Genomic DNA, 22,546 nt, shown 5'->3' with positions numbered 1-22,546 from the left:
CGACAATTTGGCATTTGTTTCACAAGTTGCTTTGAATTTTGCACGAATCGTCGGTTGATATCCCGCCCCGTGGTGACATTTTGTCGCTGTCGTTTATATACGGCGCACAGACATAGATCCGTTTAGACGCTGGCGCTAACTCGATCTGATCGAGAGTAAATTGTTAAATTGGTGCAACTCTTTCCTCTGGCTGAATATTCTAAGATATCACTCGATAATTTCCAAATTCGTTTTGTTATTGGTTTTTTTTTGCTTTTATAAAATAAACAATGGTGAGCTCGTTATATAATTAAAATGCCAATCTATAAATTAATTAAATAACGCATTGAGTGTACAATTGTGTCTCGCAAATAAATCAATTAAATGCTTGATTTCGACAAGTGTTTGGCCTTGATTCGAACTGAAAATTGTCTAACGTGTTAGAGGACATTTGTAGGGCATATATATGTTGCATATGGACATTTGCAAGAATAATTTTTCATTTACCCGATTATCAATTTAAGATCTTGCTCTAAAAAACTGATGATATCGATTTTGGACTGCCTTTTATTTCGTTTTTGAGTATTCAGCTTATATTTAAGGCTAATTACGTTTCATTCGAACTAATTAAATCTTTCCTATTTTAAGAACATGTGAATTGACATTTTCGTGCCTAATGAGTACGCGCAGTGAAACATGGCAGGGCAATAAAATTTCTCTCCTAATTAATCTTTCTTTTTGCAGGCCGAGGGGGAGTACGACAAAGATCAATTGAGAAGTACATAACTAGGCCAGTTCGCCTGAATGATACGTTCGCTAATCTCATGTCTTTTTGCCAGTTCTGCGCAATGCCTTCAAAGCTTTTGATCTTGAGGGCACCGGATGGATCGATCATAAGGACGTCTCGGCCATACTCGAAATTCTGGGCCAGAAGCTTGAACCACCAGCTGTGAAAGCGCTCATCAAGGAGGTCGACAAGGGCACCACTGAGAAATTAAATTTTAGCCAATTTTGCAAGCTAGCGGCTCGTTTCATCGAGGTCGAGGAGGATGTCGGGGCCCTGCAGAGTGAGCTGAAGGAGGCATTCCGTGTATACGATAAGGAGGGCAAGGGCTACCTGACGGTTGCCACCTTGCGAGGAATTCTTCACGAGCTGGACGACAAAATCTCGAGCCAGGATTTGGATTCGATTATTGAGGAAATCGATGCCGATGGCTCAGGAACTGTTGACTTCGATGGTAAGCAAGCTTGCATTTCTGCTGCATTGCACCCAAAACTAATTCTCATTTCTTTCAATTTGTACAACTTATTTCAGAGTTTATGCAAGTGATGACAGGTAATAATAAAACTCGCCCAATATTCATTCTATCACATATATATATAGTACTTATCCCATTTTTTATCATTCGATTTGTTGCAACTGATCTGAAAACCGGATCAAGTCAAAATTGAATTGTTGTAAACATTTAGAATTTATGGAAAGTCATCTGGGACAACAAATTATGTGAGTCTGTCTGTCCGTTTGAAATAATAACAGACTTACTTAAGGAGGAACATATGAAATATATATTGACACTGCCTGCAGATATCTTCTATATCTAAGTATATCTGCTAAAAAAAAATAGACGAGGTCCACAAAAAATTGGCGTCACGGAAGCCACATCAAGTTTGTTACTTGGGTTATTTATTGGATAGGACATCTCTTATTTCCCAACATTTAAAGTAGAATTCATGAAACGATTTTGCATTATTTCCAAACTTAGACGCATTTTTTGTCGTATTAATGTCACATATTCTAAAAGCCTTATAGTCGAGTATTTTGCAATAACAAATTCATTTCTGTCGTTTTAGGCTAAGTTTTGGAGTACCAAACAATAAATGCTTTGAACTTTGACCCTCGAACCTGCTGAAGTAGATGCACTGGACATGGTTTATGAGACAGTGTTTTTATTGAATCTTTTGATTTACAAATGAATCTAAGAACTTTATTTTGTTTTGTGTAAAATATATATATGCAAAATATATTCCAAAACTACAATAAGTATAAATAAATTACTTTTCAGGAACTGTGCCGGCATTGAGTGTCTATACAAACCTTTTTGTTCTAAAAGTTTGAAATTGGAAGCTGCATTTTTCGCATAAGTCACCTATTTGAATGTAAGTGAAGAGTCCGATCAGTTTTAAAATGAATTTTCGGAAATGGGTGACAAATTTCACTTTAGTCCAGTTGGTTTCACACTCGCAGTCAAAGTTCTCTCTTCATAACACTTATAACAAGTTGTTTCACTCTTAATCCGCCGCACTAGGTGGAACTAGACGGGTTTTTGGCTGTGCAAAGTTTGTAACTGGCAGATGGCGGCTTCTCTATTTTCTTGGATAATATCAGATAAATCATTTTTTTTTGCTTAGTAACATTTGAATTTCCGGTTTCAATTCAATGTCCGCAGCCGGAAGGTACCTGTTCTCGCGACTTCAATCTACATCCGAAACTGTAACGCGAAAATGCGACGAAATATCAGAACTTCCACGTTTTGCAATGCCAATTCCAGTTGGAAGCAAGCAAAATCAATTTTAAATCGATTTAGATATGTTTGTTAAGGCTTGGTCGTTCGACTATATTTCTTTTAACTTTGCTTTAGTTATTGAGTTGCGTTTGCCTCAACCTTGGACACCTCGTTGTTAATTATAGCACAGATAGAGAATAAGTTGGTGTTACGCATGTGTTCACGAAATGAACTCATTAAAAACGCGCTTAATAAGCAATTAACTAATTTTTTTATTTAAGTGTTAAATTTTGTTTTATTAAGCACTCGATCGATCAGCACCTTCTGAACTCTGACAAGCGAAAGACTGCGATATAAGGTATACAATGTTCATATACTTAAATGGTAAAAAAATTAAAAGCTATTTACAAGGGTGGGTTGTTTACAATTGAGGCTTAAGAAGATTAACGACATATGCCAATACAGTAGAGTATTTAGATGATTCACCTCGTTGGAGACGCCTCTCTCTGTAGGTTCAGCCAGGACCCAGACGCTGATCTTCGGCCTTTGTTAGAAGGCGAGCGCTTTATTAACTAATTAAGCACTTTGCTTTAAGCTAAAACAATTTTTAGTTAGTTAAGCTATTAGTCAAATGGATATACTAACTCTGCGCAAGTGTATGTAACAGGCGAAAGAAAGCATCTTCGAGCCCGCAAAGTACAAAACTTGCAGTATTATCGATTTTGAAATATATATACATAACTTAATTATTTTAGGTGATAGGTACACTAAACCTGGTGTTGTAAGTACTCGGTGGGATATACAGACAACTAAAATATATATATCATATAAATGTATATATAGAAAGAAATAAAGGGTGCCTCATAGTCGGGCAAACTCTTGTATTGTAAATGGACTGTTTGATTCTCGTGCTGTATATGTAGAAGGAAGTAAAGGGTATCTCATAGTCGGGCAAACTCTTGTTTTTTAAACTGACAGTTTGATTATCGAGCTTAGTAGTAGTAGTAAGTAGTTTGCTTTGTATCCTCAATCTTGCAAAGCGAACTCAAGCTTATGCTAACTCTCTTAATTAGATTAATTAATTATATTAGATTATCTTAAATTGAAGGACTCTGTTATGTGTAGATGGGATCTTAAGTTAGGACTCGTGATAACTGTGAGCATTTGTCGCATTTTCCCATAGACATTTCGACATTGGGTTGCTATTGAGCTCAAATTTATAATTACATGCAAATCTGACTAGGTTAATGTAACTAAATTAGTTAGTTCGTTTTATTTTGTAGCAATTCGAGCATCAATTGTGCCTGAAGTAACAGCAATCGGGCTGAGGGTAACCGAATAGCATTGAGCACAAAATCGTGATTAACTTCGAGAGTTTAGTTTTCGCAAGCCATCACATGAACAAAGCTAATAAAGCTCAAGAGTCTTTAGTTTTACTCATTCCACCTTTGGGCTTAAGGTGTTTGGCCGCAAAATAAAGCAACAAATTCTCTCAAATTATTCCAGTTTCTGTCTAACGCAGATACAAATCTTTTTTATTTGCCAAGCACAATGAAAACGAGAGTGAAGGTATTTTAATTGTGGGCAGGTTTTTCACCTGTATATACGTATATTTGTGCATATATATATATATCTATATGCATACAAAAACGGATGTTGACCAACGAATTGCTTTGAAAAGCTCTGTATTCAAAACGTGTATAAAACAGATCTATAAATAATAGATAGGCAGGGCAACTCAACCAATAACTCACAAATCCATTCATATGCTCAATCTTCATCTCAGGGATTTTGGTTGGCTTATTACTAAAACTGCTCTTTAATATGTGAACAATCTAAGCTAAAAAGGAGCGCATACAAGGAGCATTCCTCTTCATCAAGTATTCACATGGAATAAAAGGCCTTATATTTATATAAATGTATAAGTTCTTCTGGTGCATAAATTGTCGATCAGATACTTGAAATCTTGTCTTGGCTGACTGATTGAATGACTGACTGATTGACATTATTTTATAGAGCCTTGCATGAAACTCGAATGCTTCATTTATTTTACGAAAAATTCCAAATATATGCCTAGGCAGTAAATATGTATTGTAAAGTATCGTAAGTTATGCACAAGCCAAACAATAATTATACAGTATATCTATTTTTTTTCACTTTTAATGTGCTTTAAATATATATTGTAAGTTAGATTACTTAACAAAGTGCCAAATGTCATTTGTATGCTCTGGAAATGTGTTTCTTCAGTACATTTGTTTTTGTTGTTATTGTTTAAATGAGTATTTTCAAAACAGTTGTAACTAGATTTATTTACACAAATGGGCAAACCTACTGGCAAAGCACGGAATCATTCGAGAATGAGACTCGCAACAGGCAATCGGCTCATTTGGCAAGTCAGTTTTCTCTTGCTGCTTTGCGCAGTTGCGGCTGCCCATCTGCATATATTCCTTGATGGTAAGTAGGCTGACTGACAGCAGGCACTGTGACTGATATACGTGTATTTGTGTGTAATAGTGTGCTTGCACAACGACGTGAAGGTATCCTGCGTACCGTCTTGCCCAAAGATCTGCGTGGACAACCTCATAAGAAGGAAGTGCAGGCCGGTGAGGTGTAAGCGCGGGTGTGTATGCAAGGACGGCTGGGTGCGACAGGGCTCGATTACGGGAAAGTGCATTCGGCGGAGCAGCTGTACGCGATGGGTCATCTGAATTGTTAAACAATAATTAGAATATATTTTATACACAAATACAATTAAAAAGTGCAACGCAAGTGTCAGCATTCAGGCTTAGCCCCACATCGCCCTTGTCCCACCTTGGCCAGTCGTCATTTCAGCCACAACACCTGGAAATTAGCTGCCTCCCAAGCAAATGCAATTTAAAGACCACATTTCACATTTGACGTATACCACGTTGGGGTGAACCACCGAATTAAGTGGCCGAGATGACAGCACTCGATGCTACCTGCGCGTATCTACATACACACATGGATAGATGGATGTGTATATAATGTTTGTGATTTGCCCACCTGGCTTAGGTATCCGACCAACAAATAATCAGGAACCTCTCAGAAAGTGGGCCTAGTAAAATTCATAGATATATTACCAGTACATCAATTATTTTATCATTATTAACGTTGCTATTTAAGCCATTGTAAAAGGATTCATATGAATTTATGTAGATACACACACATGTAGATACATTCTCATACATGAACATGCGCGTAGTAGAAAAGACAGGAATCGCGTTTAACAGTTATGAATGAAAGCATAGCCAAAAGCAACTTTCTGTTACGTTCAACGGGTCACACTTGTCTTCGCTTACCGTAAACGATATTCGAAAAGCTAAGCTTAGCTGTGAGTGTATTTAGATATGGATGGATCCCATGTACTGCATTTGCAGGCATAATATTCGCAGCGACAGCAGCAGCTTAGAAAATGAACATTCAAATTTTGCGTATGCGTAATAAATTTTACGTATCAAAAAATAAACCATTAAATTATTGTTTTATGCAATTAAATAAAACCGTATATATACAAATATTTAAGACAAGATATTCCCGATAATATACATACATAAATACGAACGTACATAAATACATTCGTACATATCATTAGTACATACGAATGCTTTGTATTAACATACTCTCTAGCGCACTTCTGTGCTGGCGCTCTTGTCTGTTCAGAGCTTTTTAGAGCTCGAGCTTGAGCTTAAGCCCGTTATGTTTGAGCTTGAGCAGCTCGTTTTGGAGCTTCGACAAACTCTTTTTGTTGTTACGGGCATTCGTTGCAGCCACTTCTTGCGCTCTTGAAGCCATCGCGTGATTCACTTAGCCATTCTCCGCCTGGTCGCAAGCTCGACCGCAACTGCTTGCAGCGACTAGTCTGTGCGCTCGAAAGATTTTATATAGTCATACGGGTCCGCCTAGTGCTTCAGTTTGGTGCTTAGACGCGGTGCGCGTGCTTCGAAACGCTGTACAGCATTTGGAATTCGTCTTGTATTTGTGCGACTGCGTTCAGTGATCAGATCTAGATTAGCTGACCGCTTAGTGGTCGAAATAGCCGAGCCCTTGGGGCATAACACAAGCAACGTATAATAAAAGAGTATCCTGTTGGCCGAAAACTAGTCCAAAAATATTCCGAATATTATACAAAGGCGACTGCAGTGTTTCCCCAGTGCTCTGTGAAATACAATAATAATACAATATTCAGTTCGTACATTCAGCAATTGCGACAAAATTTGTTTAAAATGTTAGCCAAGTGGACCATGTCGCAAAAGGGATTAAAACACCTGCTTGGACTTGTAGCTGTTATTACAATACTTTCGGATTTACCAGTGGTTCAGGCTGTACGGATCGGCGCTCCACAGCAAAAGCAACGCATTAAAGGTAAGTCTTAATTAATATGTTTGCTTATATAGCCAAAAAAAAAAAAAAAAAAAAAAACAAAGTGCACAAATTTGTAGCTGTTAATCGATTTATGTGCTCGGCACTCTCCAATAAAGACTTTTAACAAATTAATGATTAAACGAATTTGTATGCTTCTCATTTTCAATATATCCGTAATTGAACTAACATTTGTTGTTATGAGCGGGAGCGAGAGCACAAACTTTAATTTTAACTAAAAATTAATTAACATGGCGGCGTGGCCTTGTGCATGGTCCGAGGAGCACTTTCATTTTTGCGCTGAGGAAAACAAACGTGGCGTTTATTAAATATCCAAACGGATGTACGTACATACATGCATGTACACACATGCATGTACATATGTACTCGTCTATCTGGCATGCATGCACTTGCATACATATGCCATATCTCTGCCAGCTATCCATCGAGCATAACTAGTTATTAGTTATAACAACTAAAACACACGCACTCAAAAAGTGACAATAACGCGCATTTTATTGCATATATTGTTATACATATATATTACATACATATTTATATTTATTAAGCTGTCACTTTCCATTTATCTTGCGAATGACATCGAAAACACTCGAAATTAAAATCTTTTTCGTGGCAAAGTTCACTGAAACGGAGGCAACACACGAAAGAAAAGTGAGCGAAATCAGCGCGAGTAAGAAATACAAGAAGAAGAAAAACAGTAATTACAACAAAAAGAAGCAGAAAATAAAAGTAAAAGTGATATTACTCTATGGCTTAGGTATTTTTACAAATTATTATCCATCATTCTACAAAGTTCGTGAATGTTGAAAACGCAATTTTCGAACTCCATTAATTGAATTAAATCATATAATTAATTGTGGAAAATGTATGATTCATATAAAGTTATTTATTTAAAAAAGCATATTTCATTTAATAATATATATAAATGAAATATATATATATTATTTCATATACATATATAAACCGTATTTTAGTATATTTATACTAACCATGCATGTGTGCATACAATTTGACGTAGATATTATTTAAGTTTAAGTAGATATATTAGCAGTTGTTTTTGTATTTAAGCAACATGAGATTAAATTGTCTTTTGTTAGATTTGTTGTTCGCCAAACGAATCCAAGTTGTCACAGCTTAAGATTATCGAGCTACTCTATTAATACAATATACATCCGTATACATTTAAGTGTATATGGAATATATGCATGTATGCATGTATATATGTATCCCGATATACAAACTTGACATTCGTCTCAAAGAGAGCGAGACAGAGACACACAGAGACAGCGAGATAGAGAGAGAGAGAAATTGCTCTATTGTACATTCAAACAAATGCAACTGTCAGTGGCCGTGCTTTTGCCAGTCAACAGCGGGTTCAAACTACTATAATGTACACACATACAATAATACTACTTACCCACACATACGCATACACATACACATACATTTTCATGTTGCCATATGTATATATATATATATATTTTCATCGTCTGCAAGCAGTCGCATGTACAAAGCAGACGAGGAAAATGCACATATGTGCACTCATGGCTTGTTATTGACACGAATCCTATCAAGTCAGAGAAGAAGAAGTATAATTAACGGAACTGCCGACTTTGAAGGACAGTACTGTTAGGAGACTAAGCCTCCATTAAATGTAATAGTCTAAAAGCTATTATCTAGATCGAGATAGATCTCAATGGATCTAGAGATCTCTTATAGCCTGAGTGGCATGTCTTAGGAAGTGCAGGAATTATTGCATATATAAAGACTTTTTGGATTAGATATAAAATTTGAGTTATATATAATATTTATTGACACTTCTTATACTTTAACTCTAGTCAATTGAACCTTTACCATTTGGTATTGTCAAGGTATACTATGCATATTTAACTCAACCAAGTTTGCTCGTTCATATTTTAGAGATATTACATAAACATGCACACATGTATTTTCATTTATGTAGCATGTGTATTGTTGGTAGACGCAACATGCCTTTCCCAACAAAAACCCACTTCGGCTTCCTCCGACCGATTATATAATCGCTAATCTCTTTTAGAAACTACAACCAATTCAATAGCACCTATAATTTATTTATTTATTTTTTTTGGTGTATGGTATAAGTCTTTTTACCAGCTTACTTTTCTTTCGGCCTAACCACAAAGAGCCGAGCCCTTCTAAAAATGAAGAGTGAAACATTTTATTACTATTGAATATACATAAATTATTGATTACAACATTACTAATATTAATATTAATTGTTGCGTAATAATACTATTTGAACAGCTAGTAGATCTGCGGCAAAGTAAATATCCTTCTGATCCACGATTTATAGTATTATATTTCGACATTTCCCAAAACACATACTTAATGATAACAGTTTTTTTTTTTTTTTTGCGTCTGGAAATGACGGACGGTGATTGGCGAGAAGCACTTAGTCGACATTTGGTAGTAATTAAGCCTGATTAAGTTATCCAGTTGGCCAAGTTTAGCTGAAAACGTGTCTAAATGGACTCATTTCGACCCAATTCGGCATCCGTTGATTGGTATGCAAATAAATGACTGCCCACAGATCAGGTGTATTATCAAAGTTATTTCTATCTTTACTTGAAAATTGAAAATTACGTAAATATGCCAAGTAAACTGGCAAATATGCAGCAGACATTTGTGAAACTTTCACGTACATTTATTGTACATTAATGTATAGATGTGTATGAATAAGCACAATGCAACCTGGCATTTTACGATGATTCGTTGATTGAAAAGTACTAAAATTGCAAACTGAACCATTTTATAGCACAATAAAGGCATGCACAAGGTGTATGCCTAGGTACATATGCATGTATATAGGCGCTTGAATGAATGTACGTACGTATGTATGTATGACTGGGCTTTATGGGTAACTATGGTGGTGCTGATGTTGTTGTTGTTGCAGCTGCCACACCCAAAATCAAACTGCAATCGACTTCAAATACGACGGCGACTGAGCGAGCACGTTTGTCAAAATTGGCTTTGATGGCAGCGCGAACAAAGACCCAACCAGATTTGAACGCAATATGGGTGTAATTATTATAAAGTAAAAATCAAACTAAAATCGCGGCGGCAATTTACTCTAATTTCCTGTATGGCGACACGCTTGCCAGTGTGTGTATATATTTTTGCCTACATATCACATACATCATAATATGCATCCGCCATATATGGAAAGCAAATAAAGTAGGAAACGGCGGCACAAGGTGCAAGAGTAATGGGCCAAAAGGTGGGAAGCCTTTTGATAGCAATCATTAAGACCTTACATATACATTCCACTTTATGTAACATAAATTCCAATATGTGGATACCCCTACGTATACGTGATATCATATCCTTTTGCTAAAGAAATGTATGGGTTGATTGTGTTATTTGTCAGTTGCAATGCATATTATCTATATATATATATACAAAAGCCAAAATAAAATTAAATGTATTTGTTTATGAACATACGCTCATTTGTTTATGCACATGTTTGCACACGGACATACATGTGTGCATATTAGATGTATGTATGTACATAGGTATACATGCCAAATTCAAATTCCATAAGCAAACCCGTTGAACCCGTTGCAAACTCAATCTGTATCTGGGCGCTGAGACTGAGATACACTTTTTACTTTTCACAGAGCTTGCCAGCAAATGTCACGTTCGGTTTTTGGGTTTTGGGTTTTGGGTTTTTGGCAGCGATTGCGACACAATGCATATGCGGCGCACACATATATGTGCAATACATATGTGCCATACGTATGTATGTATGCACATCTATGCATGAAAATAAATACTCATAACTAATTCTATTGACTTGATGCTGTCATTGCCGAGAATAAATGATTTAAGCCTTTTTAACTCATTTTTAAATCAGCTCAAGTGTGACTCTAAGCACGAAGGATGGCCAAACGGGTTTCTCGACCCTGACGACCCTGCACGCTTGCAGTTCGGCTATTAGATTCCACACACATCCAAGTTTCCGACACGTAATACTCCTTATCTGTTATTTATGTGTGTCCATTTGGACTTACGCTCTAAATATCTGCATATTGCGGCAAATGCATATCCATAATTCAAATAAAAGGGAAAACACATTATTGTATCCACCAGATACATAATACTATGAATATTTGCATTTTGCCAAAATGTTGAATTTATTAGAAAACAAAACGTTGCGAATCATATTTCACTTAACACGATCTACAAATTTTGCTAACTTTTTGGCCAATTTTCGCGTGAGGTGACATAACTGGGTCAAAATCGCGCGAATTTATCAATTCCTTTTCGGTTTCAAGCACAGTCTTGCTTATATTTATAATGCGAAATGTCTCCACACATATGGACATTTGTAAGTATGTTCGAAACATGTATACATGCATATATATATATATATATACATATGTATATATGTATATCTGTGTGCAGATCACATTTATACAAACATATGTTTGGCAATTTAATTAGCATTGCAAACCATTTGCGAATTTCTTGCAAAAATCAATCGCAATCTCTGACTCTGCCGCTGCCGCTGCCTCTGCCACGGTCTCTGCCCCTTGCCTTGCTGCTGGTGAAGCAATACCCTTGTGCTTCAAATCTGGCTAATAAATTGCTTCGAGCAAACCCAACGCAAATTGCGAAACAGCTGCCGCAGCAAAAACCGCAACAACCTTGAGACCTGTCCGAGCAATGATAAACTGCTACCGTTTATGACAATTTATTTTCATTTGGCCCATTTGACGACGCCAACAGCCAACAACTGGAAGGGCGTCAGTTTCTGCCGCAATTATTGCCTCTGCCTCTGCATCTGCATCAGCATCAGCATCTCCCTTTGCACATGGCCTGTGCACTAGTTCGAGTATTTGTTTAAACTTAACTATGGCAAATTCCAATTTATCGTTTCATTAAAAAGTTGTTAATCTTAATTAACTTAATATTCCACAATATCCAATCCGAAAGTGTCTTGTTTATCATCATCTTCTCCTTGAAGGAAGCATCATCTATATCTATATCTGTATGATCGATCGTCTATAAATGAATGAGAAATTATTGTATATATTATATTATACATATTATATTACCCAATGCAGACGTTAGATCCGCCGGCTTATATATAATTTGTTTCGGGCTTCTATCGCGTTATCTGCAAAAGCTTCAACGAGAACTATTCAAGTGTCCATAAAACGTTAAACATTTCCTGACAAATTATTATTACACTCTTATAAGCTCCATGCTGAGGATATATAGCTGGCTATGCATTTGCTATTGATTGCCAATTGGTCGACTCAAAAGGCGTTCGCGACCTTATAAGATTAAAGTAATTAGAAAAGCCACAGTCGCATATCTTTATTATACCCTATTTAAGTGGATAACCTGTACCTAACAGGCCATAGAAAGAATGTCCACTTAGGTGACAGCTGCAACTGTGAAACTGCACTTAATTCTTGACTACATAAATAATTTGGGTCAAATATAATGCAGCGGCGGGCAAATCAAAATAGCCCGCAAAACACGACACAAACTAGTTAACGTGCAGCCGAAGTTGTACATAGACCCATACATATATAAACGCGAGTAGTTGAATATACTCAGACATGCACTCATAGCTGAATACCTGAATACTTATACTTGTAAGTATGTAAGCAAAATGGAACAGAAAACTTGTTGGTGCAAAAAGCGACAGCGGCAACCAAATGATGTTTGTGTTAACCAAAACTTTGTTGCAAATAAAGTCGACCGCAAGCCGACGAGCTATCCATTCAGATTTAGACTCAGATTCAACCATACTACGAGTCAGAGTCAGAGCCAGAGCCAGCCCAACCTGAGTCGAGTACCAAGTCACAGTTTGGCCAATGCACAGTGGTTCGAAAGCTCTTTTAACAGTTAGTCTCTCTGACTAACAAATTTATTAGAATGCACTCATTTACGAAAATAAGATCCATGAATGTAAAAAGCATAAGAAGACTCTTATTCTCAATAATTATAAAAAAAAAATTATCAAAACAAAGATTCAGCTTCATCTGTTGTCAGACAGGAAACATAAAAAAAACTAAGCTCTTGACAATGTATTTCAGAAAAGAAACAATAGCTCTAGAAACTCTTTCTAGAAAGCTTGTCTTTTGCAAAATTTCGAGCCCTTATTCATTCGACTATTTTCTTTTTGGCCATTTTAGAAAAGAGTGTTTATTTATGTTTCAATTAAACGCACGACTTGCTAAATATGGTGTCTGATAAGAACCAGTCTGGTAATCTAATTGGAATATGCGTGTACTAGAACTGAATGCCGATATCAATCCCCTTGCTCCCAATGGAACAATGCAATTCGAATCGAACCAAGAAACCCAACTCTATCGCTTAAGTTCCACACAAAAGAACCACAACGCATTTTATCAGACTTTCTTGTTGGTTAAACACATATGTTAGTATGTTGGAAATTCCTATGTCAGCTTGGCCTCAATGCTAAAAGCGCGAAAGGTTTTTATATCAGCTAACGCTTTTGCAATAATCTATGCACTCATAAGTTATCATTTTAGTTTTTGAACTCAACTTTCACTTGCATGCATATGATAAGCCAGGTAAATTTTAATCTTAAGTTAAAAACTAAAGACTGACTTAGACTTAAGACTGGCAATCCGAAAAGGATGAACTTTCCAATATATGCATTTGATTGTTGTAGAAAGTTTTAATATTGTAAAAAATTTAAAAGTTGTTTTTCCAATCATAAACAACAACAACATAATATAATAAAGAAATCTTATAAAAATAAAATTATATAAATAATGTTTTTATTTTTAAATTCTGTATAAAATTGTTTATATTTTCATTGCTTACAATTTGACTGTAGAAAATATATGTGTCATAGAAAGCTTATGTAATAATGAAAAATTTTAGATTATATTTTAGAAAATGCTGTTATTATAGGAAAGAGCCCAATTTTGTCAAAGATATATACAAAGTTCTCTTGATGATATTCGTTTACAACTTTAGCAAAAACGCAGAACACATTCTTAAATTTAAAGGAAAGCTAATTTAAAAATAAAAGCAATATTTCTTTGATAATTACATTGATTCATTACAGATTATTATAAAATTTAAATAAGTTCTTCTGATTTAATTCGAACAGAAAAACTTTTGCCTGATATGTGTGTTTAAAAAGTGGTAGCTACTTTTCTGTAATAACGGAAATCTGCTTACAAATTCAACACTAAAAACCAAATGTTTCAAGGATTTTAAGCACTGAAAGACACACAAAAGCTTCGTGGAGCTCCGATTTCACAAGAGCCGCCAAAAATTCGAGCCGTGGTCCACGCCCACGAATACCCCTAGACAAGACCGTGACCAGGAAGTTGGTGCGAGTTGGAGAATGTGGTTTGCTATTGTGCTAAAAAAAAAAAAAACAGCCAAAACCTATGAAAGGCAAATACCCTTTCAATAACGACATTACAAACAAATATGTTACCAAGAGATAGTTGATCGTGCGGTTTTCGATTTTGAAAGTTTGCTGTTGGTCAATTCGGTCGGTCGAGCGCCTTTGAACATGTGTTCGGATATATGTTATGTGCTTTTAATATACAATTCACCCCCAAAAGATAAATGAATGCAAAGTGTATTATTTTAGACACTCATACAAAATTTCTTCTATTAAGAAGTCATCAAAGATTTTTTCGCATGCACCAATTCGGAATGAATCACCGATTTGGGCAATTCCCACCCTGCCCAATCAGCTTCAACATTATTTTTAATGCCCTACATAATTTTATTGAATACGTGTTTCAGCGTTTAAGTAAATTCCACCCGCAGCTGTGGAAATTTGGCGACAAATGCTCAACTTTTTTTTATGACCGATTTCAAACTCATTCATTCGAAAATTATGTTTTCAATAGAAGCGAAGATCAAGATGGTACTGGCATATTTGAATATTCTACGGGCAATGCCGAAACCACAATCTCGAATAAGATTTAAGGAACTCGAAATTGTGTTAGTGTATCTGAGTTAGAGCAAAAGCTAGTACATGATGGGTGGATGCGGTGCACAGACAATTGCATTACAAATTGTTGCGACTGTCTCACAAAATATTCACATGAAACGAAAAGGGGGCCACAAGAAATGATAATTTAAATGAATTCATGTCTGGGACTGCGACAATTGCGTAGTAAAACCAATTCAAAAGAAGTTTAACACATTACCAACTAATTGTGGGAGCCCAGCCAAGTCTGTGTGTCCACTTCCGTTAGTATATATATATATATATGTATACCTAGGACAGGGACTGCAAACCGGTTTAGGGTTGAACCGATTTGAGCAAGAAATCTTTGACTTTATATCTGCAACAATCCGAACCTGAAGCCTAGAAGTTCAACGTAGAACAGTCGAGCCTAAGCCAGAGTCGAATCGTGCTGTTTACAAAAAATGATTCAACCAAAAATAATTATATTTTCTTTGAATAGCCAAAGGGGTCGATGCTCTACATATTCAATCGTAAAATTATAAAACGGGAGTTTCTTGAAATATCTATAAAAAAACGTGCTCACTTTTGATAAACAACAAAAGTTTATTTTTTTGGTTATTATAATAAAAATTGGCCTCGAGCAGGCCAGCTTAAAATTTAATTGCAATATAATATACACATATATTTGTAGCATTTGAATTTCAAATTAATTTATTATTTTATTTTTTAAATATTGCATGTGTTTAGAGTGAATCACCTTTCCGATAAGCTTTTACAGAATAATTGAATAAATAAAATCCTCGAACCCCATTTGGGAGTGTCAACAATTAAACAAAAAAACCAAGAAAAATGAACGATAAAAGAAATCTTATAAGTTATTAGCGAATTGTTAACTTGTCGAACTGAGGCTTGAACCAAAATGTATGAGACATGGCTAAAATTGAAAGCAAAAAACTTGGCAACATCTTCGAACCAGAAGATTATTTGCTATAAGAAATGTGTATATAGATATGAATTAACTATTATATTGCCAATTACTAAAGAATATTTTTTTTTCTATCGAAAATAACGTTCTCAGTTCTTATTTTTCGGAGACTCGACAGATTTGAAAGGTCAGCTTGTGCATAATTTTGGCAAATTGCCTAACATAAAAGTTTACGGGTGTGCCCGACATTTCATATATCAACCATATACAAATTGAAGTGTGTGTGTGTGTGTGTGTGTGTGTATAAACATGCAATACAAGTAATTTTTAATTAAGGCAGCTTGTGTATAATCAAAAACTCGAAAGCGCATTGAAAATATTGAAATGTATTTAAGAAAACAGACAGACAGATACAAGAAAATATGTACACACACACACATACACACAGATACATATCAGATGTTAACCTTGAAAAGCAATCTAATTTAGATATCATTTCTTATACTATGCTGGCGCACATTCCCACCTAACTACCTAAATAAATATACATACAGACATAGGTACGTAACATGCAACAAATTGAAATATTCGCATATACACATGCATACATGCATGCATACTTCAGCAGTACAGTCCGCACACACACACACACACACACATGCACGCAAATATTTTATTATTTTCTGTCAAAAATTGGGCTCTAATAAGTATAACGATTGAATTGATCAGCATTCCATTGAAAGCCATGCAAATTGCACATTAATTCATTGCTTGAGAGGGGTCGACTACGCGATACTCTGTTGCCTGCAATATAGTTGAGCAGCCTTAGTTATGCTATGGTAAGATCCCCCAAGTTTTTATCATGCAGTTTCTAATATATTTTTCCGCTAATTAAATAATAATAATAATATATTTGAATATACATATATATATATTATATATTTGCATTTGGGAATATAAGATATACCCCTTGCTCTAAATTGTTTGGGTCAGGTTATTGAATGTGAAGTGTTTGGGTAAATAGCTGATAACTGTTAAATGCAAATATGGTCACCGATCGGGTTTTGACTAATTATTTCTAATTCATATGCATTCTACATAAACATATACATATTATGTACCAGACATTTTAGGTAGACGCTGACAGGTGTGCACACATCTGGGCTTTGCTTGTTATGATTTTTTTTAAAATTATTTTCTCCTGCTAAATAAGAATAAAAACATTTCGAAATGAACGTCATAAAGATACCTATCTTACTGTGTTGAGTATGCTCGTAGAGCCTGATCTCAATTCTGTTAGACTTGTCAAACTGAGCTAGATCTGGAGCAAATGATATGCATGGTCGTTGTCGTCGAGTATTTTGATGCTATTTCAACAAATGCAATAGAGTACCATACAGATATGCATAGAGACTCACTAACGGTATCTACCCTTTATGAGAATGTGTGTAGAATATAATGCAAAGAGATATGTCTACTTATATATTAATGGATATACTCGTGCACTGTACAATAACAGGATACACAGGATATATATTATATATCGATCGACCTCTCGAGGAGTTCACATCTTTGGCTTTAAGAGCGTGTGCATATGCTGGAGATGACTTAGCCGGCAATAATGCAGTGAATGCAGCTGGATTCTACGAGTCACATTCCTATAGGTGTTAAAGATTTTCAACCGGTTCGTGCGCGAAATAGGCCTAGCGAATGAAAAACAAATGCGTCTAGACATCCACTATCCAACTACTGAGTACAATGAGTATGTGTTTGTGTCACATTTATACTTGCCAGCATCTATGCATGAAAGACTCGAGCTTGGGCAACCGGGCTGCGTGCGAACCTGTTGCGAATCGCAGCCTACAATTAAAATGGCAACAGAAACCGCAACGAACGAAAGTGCTTCTGGCGCTGCTGGTGGCAAGTGGGCCAGCTGCCAACTTGCCAACTTGCCAACTCGCCAACTCGCCAAGTTGCCAGTTAGCGATGCTGTTGCGCCGTTAGCAGGCAGCACATACTTATTTATAACCTAAATTGATTTGTGTTCGAGCTGCTGCTGGTAAAGGCATAAACAGGCTAACTGGAGCACTCGCTAAACTGGATCGATTCACCAATTCGCGGTTCGCAAAAGTCCCAAGTGCTTCCTGCTCTCAATCTGAATTAGATCGCACATATTCGTGTAGACACTGTAGACACACTGTACCGAATTAGATTTTAATGTTTATTTTTTGTCTCTTCACATTGCAAAACAACAACGGAACATTTTTTTAAATAAAGTGTCAATTAAAAGATATATCTACCAGACGCTCTTCGAGCCGCACGTCCTCACATGCGCTCTTTTCAGTTGTTTCATTTTTTTTATATTTTTTCATTTTTGCCGGCCTGCGGTCAGAACGGCAAGTACGTGACGCTGCCATGGCATTTGGGTCAAAATATTGGTCTTGGTTTTTAACTCGTTTGCGCAAACTATTTCATTTGATTTCGCAAGCTGGCTTTTAGATGACTGCCATGTGTAAACTCGGAATTCCACGATTTCTAGAGGGGCACAATTCATTGACGAAAATGAATTGCCAATAACACTCCAATAGAAGCTAAACACTGCAATTAGTAAAAGGCATTGGCTTTGTATTTATGTTTCACTGTAGTTAATAATCGATTGCTCAGATCGACCTGCGACCTGATATACGATTCGAACAAACCGCTTGGTATTTGATTATAAGCAGCAGAGGAAGAAGTCGGTTTTCAGTCTATTCATTAGCAATAAAAGAACTTACAATAATTATATTTTGAAATATTACTCTAATGCATTAGATATTTTTTTTCAGTTTCTAATGAAGGAACATAAAATAATTATATTTTGAAATATTCGTCTAATAATATGCATGCACATGAATATTTTAGACTCGACGCTTGAACCGATTCGAGTCAAGTGGAATGAGCTAGCTAGATTTACAAAGCGCTTACAGCTCAATGCCATATCATTCTGAGAGCTTGCATTCCTACAAACCTGAACATACTTAGTACCTCTTAATTGAACATGGCAGCAAGACACTTGGCCAAACGCGGTCCGGCCAGTCCGACAGCTTTACATGAGACTAATCTTCGGTCCCTGCCACCAATATAGATATTCATATTCACGTAATGCAAATGAGGAAAAACAGTTAAAAGCACTTGCCAGATGTAACTGTGATTGGATCGATTATAGCCGAAATTTCCATTTATCCTTGCCATTATTTTTGTAATTTCACTTTCTGCGGAAAATTACAAGAGTGTGGAAACTCTCATTCGGCTGTTGTATATATAATTTTCCCATCACATAACTGCAGCGGCGGCGGCTAAAGAAAATTAGAAAAATTTTATTAGTACGCGTGCCGTGCCTGAGTTCGATCCGACAGCAAACTTCAAAAAATAATTATACAACACATGCCAAGTATGTGAAACAATGGACAATAGTTTTTGAAAACATTGTTAATTTGGAAAGAAATTTGGAAAGATCAAAAGTAGCTCGCGTCACGAAACGGGCCTCGTTTCGTGTCGGAGAGTTGCCCAAATCCGGTTTGGATCAAATAATAATAAATTTATTTTGTGATTGAAATTTAATTCAAAATTAAATTATCGCAATAATTTTAAATCAAATGCATTCTCGTTGTCATCTATAATTAGGTACAAAAAGTTTGATTGTCGTTCAATTTAAATGTTACATTTTTTATTCTATAAAAAAAAAAACCCAAATCGTAATAATATTAATATATTTTATATTTTTAATACTCAAAATATTCATACCACTCATAATGTTTTCCCATTATTTTTTCCCGTTAACTTGTTGAGTTATTCAGACATATTTATGAGTTTTTGTTTTACTGTTTTATTATTATTATTATTTATATTTTACCAGAGCCAAGGAACACGCCCCTCGCATGCGCGATAAAGGGCGAAATTCCAAAGTTTAAACAAATGCAACTGCAGGTAAATGGGCATATTAGAAAAAGACATTTCGCAGGAAGAAATGAGAAAACGAAAATCGACAGAGAGGAGTGAAAGGTAAAAATGCTGTCTTGAGCATTTGGCAAAATGTAAATAATGTTTATGAACAAAATGGAAAAAGAAAAGAAATCAGACACTTTCTTGACCAAATCTTATAATTTTTCAAAAGAGCAAGGCACAAAAGATCTTTCATTTCCCTTTCACTTCTGGCCACAGACAAATCTTTGCGTATGTTAAATGCTTATACCCTGCGATTTGAATTTCATGCGCCGGCGTACGCGTCTATGATTATGTATCTGTAGCAAGAGTACGCAAGTCAAATAAATAGGAACATGTACGAGTGTAAATACATTTTACACACGCTAGCCAATTAAATACAGAAAGAAATAAAAGCCTAATTCGGCTAAAGTGGAAAAAGCATCGAAAATTGTGAAATCTGTTAGGTACAAGAGTGGATCGGCCGCATCAACAACAACAGCTAACAATCCAAGCCACAAAATCAACATGAAAATGAAATTAAATGCTCATAAAAAGCCAACGCAATGAGACCGTAACAATTTTCCCCTTACCCCTTGGTTCGCGCCGCTGCCCCCGCAACTACGACCGCAGAAATTGCTGCCGTTGCTTCTGCCGTCTCTGTCGAAGTCGCCGTTCTCAGGGCTAACTCAATTCTTGAGCGAAGCGAAGACAGGAAGTAAAGCAAGGCGAATTTGAGCTTTTGATCAAAGTGTAACCAGAGTCTGTATTAAATATTTGTTCGCTCGTGCGGCGATAAATGCCAATGCAAAGTGAGGCTGCTTAATCTGAAGATCCCCCCCCCCCCCCCCTCCACACTACCACAAGAGCCGAAAAATGTGAGCAAATTATGGAGGTGTGTGTGTGCTTCAGGTTCAAAAGGAAGAACAATGTAATGTAATTAACTTAACGTTTTACGCCAAACGCATTAATTAGGATTGTGTGTGTGTGTGTGTGTGCTGTCTATACATCTGCATGGCTATACAGATATGAATGCATTTGGAATGTCAATGCGAGCGCCGTGTTGGTTGCCGTAGACGCTTCAAATGTTTCTGACATTTTCACATAGCCGTAATTAACTGCAACGTCTGTCTAGTTTGTTGCATGCAGCCAACATTGTTGTTGTTTTTGCTTTGAGCTGTGACTGTTGCAGCTTTTAATTTCATTGTTTTTGCATGGTCGTTGAACGTTGTGGTGGCAGTTTCGCTATCTCTCGCTCGACGCGACTAATTGCCATGCGTTGGCATCGCCATTGTTTCTTATTTATGTACATATGTATTTCATTTTCTTCGTTTTGGCTTTTTCTGTATATGTATGTATGTATGTGTATGTATCTATTTTTTGGCGCAATTTTGTGCACGTGAATGGAACACCGGCCACCGGCACGGTACAATGCAATTGCCAATCGCCATACGAAACAGCGAAACAATGAGTTGCACATACATACATATACATATACATATAAATATATGTATGTGTGTGTGTGTTAGTTTAGTCATGTAGCTGTAAAGGTTTGCTTGTTGCTGGCGACCACGATGCGGAAGACAACTGGCCATATACCAAAAGGCAGTTGGTCACCAAGTGAAAGGCACTCCTGAACCACTATATAGATAGGTCCGTATACCCACAGGCTCACATATCTAGCGTCTGACAATAACTGTAAAGCTAAAAGGCCTGCGGCCAGCGCCAATAGCGTCTTCATTAATGATGTGTCGTCGGCGAATGGCCCTGAACTTGAATCACATTGTCGTCAGAGGGGCTAATGAAATCCACCTAGCTGATTAACAAGCCAAACGAGCCTACACATACATACATGCGCACACACACGTATATATTTCCATATACGATCTGACAAGTTCGATGCACGCGAAGCTTAAGCAAACGCTATACAAAAGAAACACGACAGATGCGGCGAGATGCTCGACGAGCCCAACAATTCACAATATTAATGGGCGAACTAATCCCCACACAACGCTTAGTTTGGCGACAGCCGTGACCGCTCAAATGTCTGTTAGACGCATAACTGTAATCTGCTTGCGAGAAGTCCATTCACAGCTATTGCTACTTATATCAATGAATGAAAATTGTGAATCACATGTACATGTGCATACATACAGACAAGTTTGTACATATGTATATGTAACCGTCTCTTATACCTATTAACACTGTGCTACTCATCCTCATTTACATGCTGATGGGACTGTAATGTGAACAAAAGTTAAATACAATAAAATGTTCAAGTTTGTTGCTCAAGTCTCTTATATTGTCTGATGCTTTGAGCGAGAGCTTTGATTTAGCATACAAAAAGACTTATATGCTTTGTAAGAGAAATGCAAACAGTTACGTTTATGTAACGTGCACAATTCTCAATAGGTTCCTTTTACATATTTTTTATTTAGGCATAACTACAAAATTCAACATTTATGGAAAGTCCAATCAACATTTTACGGCTATAGCTTTAAAATTGAGAAACTAGTTTGCTTAATACTGGATCAAGAATATGCACACTTTATGGGATTAGAGATGTCTCTGCTTAAGATTTCTTGACAATATTCTCTACTCTATATTCTAATATATATTATATCTTATACAGAAGTGAGATTCGTAGAGATTCGTATATGTGAGATAATTTGCTTTAATGTCAAAAGTCAAAGGCTTGTATCTTTATCTTCTACATTGTTAAACAAGAAAACTTGAGATATAAAGCTTTAAATTTCTGTATTGTTTTTATCCACAATTTATTGCTTTCAATACTTAAATATAACAATTTGTTGC

General features: G+C 36.2%; 2 protein-coding genes across 8 annotated transcripts in view; both read left to right on the top strand.

The window, feature by feature from the left end:
- Positions 1-105: 105 nt before the first annotated feature.
- Positions 106-2,011, top strand: TpnC4 (Troponin C TpnC4). Its single transcript, XM_002049989.4, has 5 exons — positions 106-272; positions 724-757; positions 819-1,217; positions 1,295-1,315; positions 1,831-2,011. The coding sequence occupies exons 1-5, from the start codon at positions 270-272 to the stop codon at positions 1,833-1,835; spliced, it is 462 nt and encodes a 153-aa protein (XP_002050025.2). The 5' UTR covers positions 106-269; the 3' UTR covers positions 1,836-2,011.
- Positions 2,012-6,294: 4,283 nt separating this feature from the next.
- The window catches only part of stw (straw), a 30,835-nt gene continuing 14,583 nt past the window's right edge, over positions 6,295-22,546 (top strand). For 5 of the 7 annotated variants that reach the window (XR_001450280.3, XR_001450279.3, XR_001450278.3 and 2 more), the window contains exon 1: positions 6,309-6,866. Coding sequence is in view for 3 of the 7 variants with exons in the window: in XM_002049990.4 (XP_002050026.2) it covers positions 6,728-6,866 (139 nt within the window). In the remaining 4 variants the exon portion in view is untranslated. Of the gene's footprint in view, positions 6,867-22,546 lie in introns of all 7 variants that reach the window. The other 2 variants (XM_070209895.1, XM_070209896.1) reach the window with 1 other exon arrangement.

Source organism: Drosophila virilis, chromosome 5 (genome assembly GCF_030788295.1).
Source record: "Drosophila virilis strain 15010-1051.87 chromosome 5, Dvir_AGI_RSII-ME, whole genome shotgun sequence".
Classification (NCBI taxonomy): domain Eukaryota; kingdom Metazoa; phylum Arthropoda; class Insecta; order Diptera; family Drosophilidae; genus Drosophila; species Drosophila virilis.
The sequence above is the reverse complement of the archived record's forward strand: the minus strand, read 5'-3'. Positions and strand labels throughout refer to the sequence as shown.